The 10,853-nt window shown below is 35.2% G+C and overlaps 1 protein-coding gene across 2 annotated transcripts in view; it reads left to right on the top strand.

The window, feature by feature from the left end:
* The window catches only part of FAM114A2 (family with sequence similarity 114 member A2), a 32,898-nt gene that overhangs the window by 3,764 nt on the left and 18,281 nt on the right, over positions 1-10,853 (top strand). For both annotated transcript variants that reach the window (XM_011356765.2, XM_023528645.1), the window contains exons 2-8: positions 640-884; positions 1,206-1,305; positions 1,691-1,783; positions 4,685-4,776; positions 5,928-6,062; positions 6,589-6,747; positions 7,362-7,485. In XM_011356765.2, the coding sequence (XP_011355067.1) occupies positions 654-884; positions 1,206-1,305; positions 1,691-1,783; positions 4,685-4,776; positions 5,928-6,062; positions 6,589-6,747; positions 7,362-7,485 (934 nt within the window). In that variant the 5' untranslated portion in view covers positions 640-653. The remainder of the gene's footprint in view (positions 1-639; positions 885-1,205; positions 1,306-1,690; positions 1,784-4,684; positions 4,777-5,927; positions 6,063-6,588; positions 6,748-7,361; positions 7,486-10,853) is intronic.

Below are 10,853 nucleotides of genomic sequence, written 5' to 3' on the forward strand. Positions count from 1 at the left end.
CCAAACTGGAAACAGCTCAGATAGTCTTCAGAAGGTAAATAGTTAAACAGATATATCCATGCCAAGGTATACTACTCAGCAATAAAAAAGGAGAAGCTATTGATACATGAGCAACTTGGATGAGTCTTGAGGGACTTATGCTGAGTTAAAAAAGTCAATCCCAAAAGGTTACATAGTCTGTGATTGCATTTATATAACATCTTAAAATGACAAAATTTTAGAGATGGAGAACAGGTCACTGGTTGCTATGGGTTGGGAGGAAGATGAGATGTGGCTAATAAGGTAACACAAGGGATCCTTGTGATTGAACTGTTCTATATCCTGACTGGTGATGGACACAGAAACTGTACATGTGATAAACTTTCATGGAACTAATTAACATAAAGAAATGAGCACATGTAAAATGGATGAAATCTGAATAGGATGAGTGGATTGTATCTATCAATATCCTTTTTGTAATATTATACTATAGTTATACAATTTGGTGCCATTGGGGAAACTGAATCAAGGGTATATCAGATTTCTCTTATTATCTCTTACACCTGCATGTGAATCTATGATAATCTCAAGAAGTTTAAACAAATAACTTAACCCCCCAAAGCCTATATAATTGTTTTTCTTGGGCTTTTGTTTTACCAGACAATGATCTAATCATGTCGGATAAAGATGATACTGAGACTCCAGTGATAACTGAAGCAACCTCCGTCCTTGAAGATGGGAGCTCTGAGCCAGCCAAGAATTCCAAGTCTGTTGACCGAAGTACCAAGCCAGAGAGTAAATCAGAACCTGTAGTTTCTACTCGGAAAAGACCAGAGTCCAAACCTTCCACTGACCTTGAGACTTCAGAAGTTCTCTCTGTTCAGGCATCACAGGCTGCAGGCAAAGTAGGGTATCTATTAAAAATTGATATTAAAAAATGTTAGGTTTAAAAAGAATTTGGAATCAATACTATTTCTTTCATAACCATAAAACATAATTTTCTCAGTTTTATAGATGCCTTTACGAGTTAGTTGCCTTTGCTCTGTGGTGCTTACATATAGTTTACATATGTATGTCAGTCAAGTAACACATTTCTTTAGCCAAATAATATGTATTTGTTCACTTATACTTTTGGCTAATAATTAGATACCTTGTCCATACGCTCTTATTTTCCTCTAATTTTTCCATTTTCCTTTGCTTTTTTTCCTGACTAATGGGAAAAATAGGAAACTGTTTGCAGAGATGAACCCCAGACCAGTTGGGGCTATTGGGGCAGATGGGGCAAGTCCTTGCTCTCCTCAGCTTCAGCTACAGTTGCTACAGTAGGTAAGGTCATCAGTTATTTTATTAATTTTTATGTGTATTTAGCTACAGATCTGTGTTAAAAGTGATTTTGTTTATTTCTCTTCCATGTAGGATGCATTAATAATGACGGGCTGATTTAGTCTGCGACTAGAGTTTGCATTTCTTACTTAGAAGGTTGATGTTTAAGAATTGTTAATATAAAACTCTTCTTTGGTGATAACAAATACTTTTCTTTTCTTTTGGTAGAATGCAATCCCAAAGGTTATATGTGGTCAAAATAACATGTCCTGTGGCTATCACAAAATAAAAAATCTGTGGGTTTGATTTTTGGTTTGTTTCTTCAGTTGTGGTGACTAATAGCAAATGATATTCAAATATAAAAATGTTATCATTTTTTTATCCTTAGGACAAGGTATTTCAAATGTCATTGAAAAGGCAGAGACTTCTCTTGGAATCCCTAGTCCCAGTGAAATTTCAACTGAGGAGCAATATGCAACAGGTTAGTATATGGAAACATTAAGACCTAGAATTATGGCTAAAACCGGAATAGGCGAGCTCATTTTTTTAGTCGATATTTATTGAGTGATATTCAGGGCATGATAGGACTGGTGAGAAAGGGAATTTAGAATCTTGGCTGACAGGGGTCTGTGTCCTTTTAACCACTCATGTGTCTCTATTTCACTTTCCTCATCTATGAAATGGGATATTTTCTATAATAAAGGACTGTTATAAACATTAAATAAGGCCATGAACATAGAATGTAAAAATTGGCTATCATTTTGCTTGGCACAATTCAGAGTTCAATGTCAGCTGAATTTGAATATCGTGGTATGAAAAAATATTTTAATATGTTAGTTTGGGGGTTGTATTTTTTGTGTTTGGAATTTTATGAAGTTGAAGTTTAATTCTGGAGGCCTGCCTTAATCAAGTAGAAACATACTCACTTAAGCCATAAAGGACAGAGTTATAACAGGGGTTAACAGGGCCTGGAACCACAAAATAAAAAGCTTTTCAGGGCCTGAGTTTGCTTTTTCCATCTCTCAGGGACTTTATTGTCTCTCCCTCTTGCTTCTCTCTGCTCATCTGTTATTTTTCCAACTTATAAGAACTCTAGAAGTAGGCTGTTCTTGAGTTACTTTAGTGGCTCATTGATGTCAGAGTTCTGTGCTGGCTGCAGTTTTCTTTGTTGTCTCTCTGGTTGCCAGATGATACTGCGGCTCTAAGTGTATTGTTCTAATACAGCTGTGCTCAAAGTCAGGCATTAAGTATATGGGAAGTGTCATTGCTCCTCGTGTATCTCTTCCTTTAAAGAGAGGAAAAGTTTTCTCAGCAACTCCCTGCATATTTCTTAGATTCCATTGGCTAGAATAGGGTCTTACGTTCATGCTGTAGCAGCAAGAGATGCTGGGAAAGCACGCTTTGGGTATTTTGATAAACCTCCATATCAGGAAGTGGGTTTAGCAAGCAAGGAAAAGGGGATTAGAATCGGCTTTGAATAGGTAAACAGCAGTGTTTTCCACAAGACCTAAAAGATGTCTACCATACAAGTATTTTAAGGACACAGAAAAACTAGAGTGAATTCTGAAAAGAGTTAGCTAGATAGTAAAATATCGAGAATTAATGTTTCACAAGAGGAAATTGAAGGCATCATGGATATGAAGTCTGGAAGTCTGGAGAATGTATTGGTTCTTTTCGTGTCTCTTCGTACCATGGCGAAGAGGACTTACATTTATTTGTGGCTCATGAAGAGAGACCATTGAAAGTTACATGCAGTTAGATTTTAGTTTAATTAAGAGTTTTTAAGGGTTAAAAGAGTTATAAAAAAACTGCAAAATTAGAATGGAAAGCTTTAGGATAATAAACTCCCATCTTCTATATTTCCTGCGGAGGGGTATCAATTCCCCTGCGAAGAATGTTATAGCTTGTCTTTTCAAGGACGTAAGTTTTGTTTGGCAGGCAATTAAGATATTTGTAGCTTAGATTGATCCTTTTAAGTCTTATTTTTAAGCTTCTTTAGAATGAATCTGGAACAGCCTTTACTCTTAAGTGCTAGTTTAGCCCTACTGCCAAGGCCACTGTCCCTTCTAAGGTCTCCACCTAATTCCCAGACGTTTAGGTCTCTCTACTTAGTTAGTCAGAAGTCATATGTCTTTCAGCCTAGCATGAGCTTTGGGCACTGTTTAGTTTACAGCTCCATGTTAGTTCTTTGCTCAGTATTGTGGAATCTTCCAGTGCATGAGCATCTAACTTAGTATTCAGCCAGAGATTCAAGGTCACTCCTGTGTAGATTCCTAGAACTCTTTACCTCTCTAGCGCCCTCGTCTTCAGTACTCCGACCTGCAAATTCCAGGTGCTTCAGCTTTCCTGGACTCTAGTCTCTGTCTCTTCCACTTATTGAGATTGCCATGCTCTGCTTGGGTTTCCCCTCCCTGTGCTGTTGTCTGGAATGCTAAGCCAATCATAGAGTTCTTTTGTTTCTCTTCTTTCCTGGATCATAGCCTTGTACTAGCTGTTGTCCAATGTCGGCAGGCAGTTATTGCTTATATTTTGTCCAGTTTTCTAGATGCTATGGTAGAAAGGCAAGTCCAATACCAGTTACTTCATCATAGCTGGCAGTGGAAATCCTCCCTATAATAGTTAGTTATTTGTTGATCTCTTATAAGAGATTTCAAAGTTAATAAAATAGATTTTTTCAACGAAACATACTCATTTTTGTAATGCATATCTGATTTCTATAAATAAGCATAGTTTTCTAGGATAAAATTTAAAATAGGCTGAATTTTAAAAAGTTAGGTTTATTGAGCTGTGATTTACATACAGTAAACCTTACTCTTTTCAGGTGTGTCGTTTTATGTGTTTTGACAAACAGTCCCATTTATACTGTATAATCATAGTCTGTTGTGATTACACAGATAGAGAAAATTTCCTATATCTATATCGACAGTCAAGATACAAAAATATTTTCAGTATCCCCTCCAAAGTTCCTCATGCCCCTTTGTAGTTACTCCCTTCCACCTACTCTCAGCTCTTGAAAACTAGTCATCTGTTTCTGACCCTATGGTTTTCTTTGTCCAGAAGATCATGTAAATGGAATCATACAGTATATAGTCTGTTGATATATATGTATGTATGTGTGTGTGTATCTGTATCTCTCTCTATGTATAGTTTGTTCAAAAGACTAGATTTTATTTCTGGAATGAAATGAAAATGAAAAAAGACTATCTTAGCTTTCATTTTAAAATAGGCAAATAGTTTAAAATAATAAAACAAAAAGCACTAAGTAAGGCCTTGTGTGTGGGAAGCAGGGTCTAATTTTTTAAAAAAATTCACACAGATGCTAATAAAGTAAAACTATCTATGGGCCTTCTGTTCATGTCTGCACATTCTCTCCCTCCTGTAGGAGAGACAAATGCCAAAGAGAATGAAAACTTCTCCTCAATGACTGGACCATTTGGTGTATTCTCGACTATCTCCACTGCTGTTCAGAGCACAGTGAGTAAAAAGTGCAGAGTGGGCTATTCGCTTCCATGATTATAATGTGTTTTTGTCTCTTTCTCTCTCTTTTCTTTGAAAAGCCATAGAGACTGATTACTCTTACGGCAGTTCAAACTGCTGAAGATCAGTCACTGACCTTAGAGGTAGAGAGAGAGCTACTTGAAAACTTTCTTTAAAGAACTAAAGGCGAGGTCAGGAGGTAAAGAGTAACAGACAGTGTACATAATATTTTATGGACTAGGAGTTCTTAGTTTGGTGGCCCTAAAAACTTCTCTGCTTTACAAAAATATTTTTCTCATAATTGCGTTTTTTAAGCAAAGGGGAAATATGATATTTATGATAAATATTTGCGAAATTATGGATGATTAGAAACATTTTAAAGGATGTACAAGAAGCTTAATATCTTTTCTACATGAGGACAAATAGCTAGTACTTCTTAATTTTAACTTTTTATTGAAATATAACAAATATACAGAAAAGTAAAATCCTAAGTATTCAGTTTGAATTTCCACAACATGAACACATTCAGATTAAGAAGCAACATGATGGTACATCAGATGTCCCCTCTGTGCTGTATCCCAGTCATCTGTGCCTCCCGCTCTTGCCTACCAAGATAACCACACTCCTGATTTCTACCATCATAGATTAATTTTGCCTGAACTCATACAAAATGTACTCTGTTGTATCCGGCTTTCACTCAACATTATGTTTCTATGATTTATGCATGGTGAAGTTTGTGTGGCATGTTCCATTTTCCTTGCTGTATTCCATCATGTGACTGTGTCACATTTATACATTCCACTATTGGTGAGCATTGGGAAGTTTCCAGTTTTTAGCTTTTACAAAGAGTGCTGCTGTGAGCGTTCTTATACGTCCTTTGATAAACGTCAGTACAGCTGTCTGTTGAGTACATAACCACATGTGGAGTTGCTAGGTTATAGGATATTCATAGATTCAGCCGTAGTAGATACTGACAGTTTTCCGAAGTGCTTATATCAGTTTATATTCTCATAAGCAGTGGATGATTGTTTCTGTTGCTCCACCTTCTTGCCAGTGTTTGGTATTGTAAGCTATTATTTTATATAATCAAAACACACAGATGTCTTTTTTTCCAATATTATTGTAATGAAGTTGCATGTGTTTCACAGGGGAAGAGCGTTATCAGTGGGGGTTTGGATGCCTTAGAATTCATTGGGAAAAAGACAATGGATGTAATAGCAGAAGGGGATCCTGGATTTAAAAGAACCAAGGGTCTGATGAACCGGCATTCTACACTATCTCAGGTACTATTTATCTTTACCTGTTTACTTCTTGTTTCTGTTTTGATCTGTGTTTTTGCCTGTGGGAACTTGGGCCTTTGTTAGTGTTTCCTTTTGAAGAAATTTGAATGATCTTTTTAAAGTAAGGCTTTTTTTTTTTTTTTTTGGAGGGTGTAGGTGGGACAGTGAGAGCTCTAATACTTAGAAAAATGCCTAGTTTATTTTTCTTTTCTTTTTGCAGGAAGCTTCTGTCAGTGCAGTACAAGATGCCAAGCCCTTTCATAGTTGTTTATTAGATTAATGTTTAAACCATTTCCAGAGAAACACCTGGTTTCTGGGGTGTTATTTACCCTGTCTAGAATAAAATTATGTGTGATCATTTATTTTTCCCTGCAGTTCCTGAGGCTATCACATTTGAATTGCAATGCCAAAAATGAAAGAGCTATACTCTGTGCTGTTACCCATCTTAGCTTTGCCTTTCTCAACTCTCAAAACTCACCATTGAACTCTTCATTACTGCTGCAGTTTAATAACTCCATCTCTTTTTCAGGTTTTACGAGAGGCGAAGGAGAAGGAAGAGCAGTGGACCTCCAATGAGGTTACCGTAGACACGGACAAGAAAACTCACTATGGTCTACTATTTGATGAATTTCAAGGCCTTTCACATCTAGAAGCTCTGGAGATGCTTTCCAGGGAAAGTGAAATAAAGGTAATTTCAGAACAATTGTAACTGGAATAGTCTCCAAACAAAGGAATGCTGCCTAGTTTCTTTTTGTACTGTTGGAAGATGAAATGTATTTCAGAGGAAGGCTTGAGACTATGAAAATATGCCAAAACGAACAAACAAACAAAGAAGCTATTTGAACTAATTACTAGAAATAGAATGAGTTAAGTGTTATTTCTCTAAATTTAAACAAAAAGAGATTAACAAAGAGGTCTTAATAGCACATTTGTTATTTTTTCTTCACCTTGGTTTTTTTAGTTTCTTTGACTTAAGTTGCCAGTTTGGATACAGTTACCCGTTAGCTTTTAATTGATTCAAGACTATTTCATTTCCCCCCTAATTTCTAAGCCCTTATTAAGCACTAATAATTTCCAGACATTTCTGGCTTGTATTATTTTTGGAAGTACAAATTCTGCCTTTCTGTAATGAGCAGAAGTGTGGTCTGGATCTTTGTGTTAAGATTCTTAAGGAATACTTGTGTTGGTTGGTGAGCTCATAATTTTGATTTTACTTGATATACAGCCTCTTCTTTATTTGAGAATCTTTTTTTTCTTTCATACTCCCACGACTTTTTATTATTTTATATTATGTTGATTCAGGTGAAATCTATCCTTAGTTCTTTAAGTGGAGAAGAATTAGAGACGCTAAAACTTGAATTGGAGCAACTGAAAGAAGCATTTTCCTTAGCAGAGTTCTGTGAAGAAGAGGAAGAAGAGAAAAAAGGTAATATGAAAACCTAGCATCTGAGTGGGAAGTATTGTGCAGTGTATTGCTCTTAAAATAAATTGTTTTCTCTCCAGTTATACTTGCCCGATTTTACTTTTTTCATGGAGAATTTTCATGCAAAATTCTCTACTACTTTGTACCTGACTAAGCACTGATGTGAGCAGGTAGCCTTATGTGCATGTTTCCCCACCCTCTTCACTCCCCTACCCCAAATTCTTTGTGACTTCTCCAAGTCTAATTTTGCAACTCACATCTCTGCCTGCTTTTTCAGTTAGAGAGCTGCCCTTGTCAGATTCCTGTCTCAGTCTGGCTGGTCATCCCTATGAGATTTATATCCCTAGGTACTGCTCTCATGCCTCTCTGGCTCCTGCAACCCCTGTCCTCATCTTGAATCGAAGCATGCAGGGTGGCAGTTATCCAAAATGTGGGTGATAGTTGGTCTTTTTCATTTTTGAAAGTTGTTTTTTTATGCCATATTTTTAAGATCTGCATACCTCAGAAAATGTAAGTGTAATAACTACTCATTTTTTCAAAATTATCAGGAATTTAATGGTTTATATAAAGCATAATTTCCAGGCAACTGAATCTTAAGCTTTGAGTTACTTTATGTTAACATTTTAACTGGATGTATTTCTAATATATATTACACACCGAATAGATTTTTTCTTTTTAGTAGAACATAGTGAATACAGTTTTGCCTTTTTTTCGATGAAACAATCAGTTATAAACATTAAAAGTGAATTGAAAAATTCTTTCAGAGTCCATCAAGACATATAGGATCAATCACTCATGTGGTAAATTTTATCAGTGATTTGAAAAGTATGGTCTGTGGATCCTTGGCTCTCCAGGACCTCTTCAGGGAGTCCATAAGTCACAGCTCTTTTCATAATACCAAAATATTATTTACTTTTTGTTTGTTTGTTTGTTTGTTTTGACATTTGCACTAAGGATACAAAAAGAGTGGTGAATAAAATTACCAGTGCCTTAGCACAAATCAGGACAGTCGCACCGAACTATACTGATATTATATTTTCACTGCATTCACAATAAAAAAAAAAAAAAAGGAAAGAAGTTGACAGTTTCGTTTACCCTGTCCTGATGAAACAGTAACAGTTATTAATTTTATTAAATCTTGACCCTAGAGCATACTTTTTCATTTCTGGGTGATGCATACTGAAGTTATCTCAAGGAAAAGCACTTGTATTGTCTGTGTTGTAAGCTGAATTACCTGTTTTTTTTTTTCTTTCATGAAATACCATTTTTATTTTAAAAGATTACAGTCACACAGGCTATTCAGAGTAGAATATTTAGTAAACATTTTCTTGAACGAAGTGTGCCTTCACTTCAAGGAAAACAACTGAACAGTATTTGTGACTGATGAATTTCAAACTAAGCAAAGTTAGGATTTTGTAAAACATATTTTCTACTCTGGTGAGCTTGACAGCTTCCCAGTGCTTACAGATTTTTCCATTCAAATCCGTGGTGAGAATAACAAATTTGATCTTTTGGAGACATTACATAATGAAATGTGTTAGCATTTAGAAGATCTGAATAATTCCAAGAATCAGTATCTTCTAAATGACTAATATGTGATGTTATAAAATCATGGCCAAAAGATAGACTGATAGATTTTAATTTACTGTAAATGAGTTCAAAATTTCATGATATGAAATTTCAAATTCTACATTGCAACTAACTTTTAAGAAATAAAGATTCGTTGAGTTTTGGTGTAGTATTAAAGAATATCCACAATTATCTGAAAAGGCTATTAAAATAGTTCTCTTTTTTTGAACTATGTATCTTTGTGAGCATGGATTTTCTTCGTGTACTTGAAGAAAACGACATATCATAACAGATTGAATGTAAAAACAGATCAAATAATCCAACTGTCGTTAAGCTAGACATTAAAGTTTTGCAAAGATCTAAAACAGTGGCAGTAATCTCACAAAAAAATTTTTTTTTTGAAAAATAATTATTTTTCTTAAAATATGTGTTATTTATGTTAAGTAGTGGGCTCATTGTTTTTAATGATTTAATACCTTAAACATTTCAGTTTTAATTTTTAATATAATAAATATTGATTGACATATAATTTACATTAAAAAATACTCTTGGGGTTCTCAAACATTCTAAAAGTGTATAGGGGTCCTGGGATCAAAATGTTTGAGAACTGCTAGATTAAGTTATCCTAAACTGCTATACTTTTAAAAATGTCTCTAGTTGTTTTTTAAATTGTACATCTTTATTTCCTTTTGTGCATTTATCTGCCCATTTTTAAATTATCTTCATTATCATTGAGCTTGCTTCTGATAATACCCTAAAATAGGATTTTTTAGAGAATGAGATAAAAGTCTATAAATTAAAGTTCCATTTTTCCCCTGCACTCTATTGGATTATTTTGTGAACCTCTTGGGGTACATGCATCTCAGTATGGATTTAGATTATTGTACCCACATAATTTTGAGCTTAGCTGAGGTTTTAGATTTTTAGATAGTAGGATATGATTAGAAGTTGTTTAGATGTGTTATGTCAGTTACAATAGTATTATTTAGTGAGATTAGCTTTTCCCAAACCATATTATACCTGGGGTCACTAAACCATTTGAATTTTCTACCTTGAATGCCAAAAGGGAAGGACAAAAGAATAGCAGATGAAGAAAGAATAGCCAAGATAGAGTTTTTTCTCTAAGGATTTTGGGTAGAAAGCAGGTATGAAGCAGTAATAATCTGCCCTGATAAACCATAAAGTAGTGACTGAGAAGTACTCATGCAGATTGTTAATGCTGGATGATGTTGTGCACAAGAGTTCTCTCTGCATTCTGTGGTGCAATGAAGCCTTTGGCTGGGCTTCAAAGGAGACATTGGATAGGATTTAGATGCATAGGGAGGAAATGAGAGCATTTTCTGCCATTTATTTATATGTGTTGATCGTTTTTTGATCTTGACTTGCTTATTTGCATGTATGTTTCTCAAATATGAGTATTCTGTGTTCCCCGTCATCTCCCACCAGGCTTATTCCAACAGCTTCCTTACCATCCTTCCAACATTCTGTAATTCTTTTTCCTCTTATCCACCATTGTTTTTCACCTGGATCCTGGGTTATTGCCTTAGCCTTCCAGCCTCAGTTCTTGTTTCCCTTTCAGTCCACCCCTCACCCTAGGAGCCAAAGTGATCTTCCTAAAATTTAAATTGGATGTATCTGTCTCTTTAAAATCATTCAGCAGCTTCTCATTCTCTTAATAAATTTGAATTCTTCACCATGGTTTATTTCCTGTATTACCTGGATTTTATTTTCCTTCCTAGCTTCATTTTACCCCACTTCTTTTCTTTACATTAAAACACTTCCAACCATGTTAAACCTCTTGC

This window comes from Pteropus vampyrus, unplaced genomic scaffold, assembly GCF_000151845.1.
Source record: "Pteropus vampyrus isolate Shadow unplaced genomic scaffold, Pvam_2.0 Scaffold30, whole genome shotgun sequence".
Classification (NCBI taxonomy): Eukaryota; Metazoa; Chordata; class Mammalia; order Chiroptera; family Pteropodidae; genus Pteropus; species Pteropus vampyrus.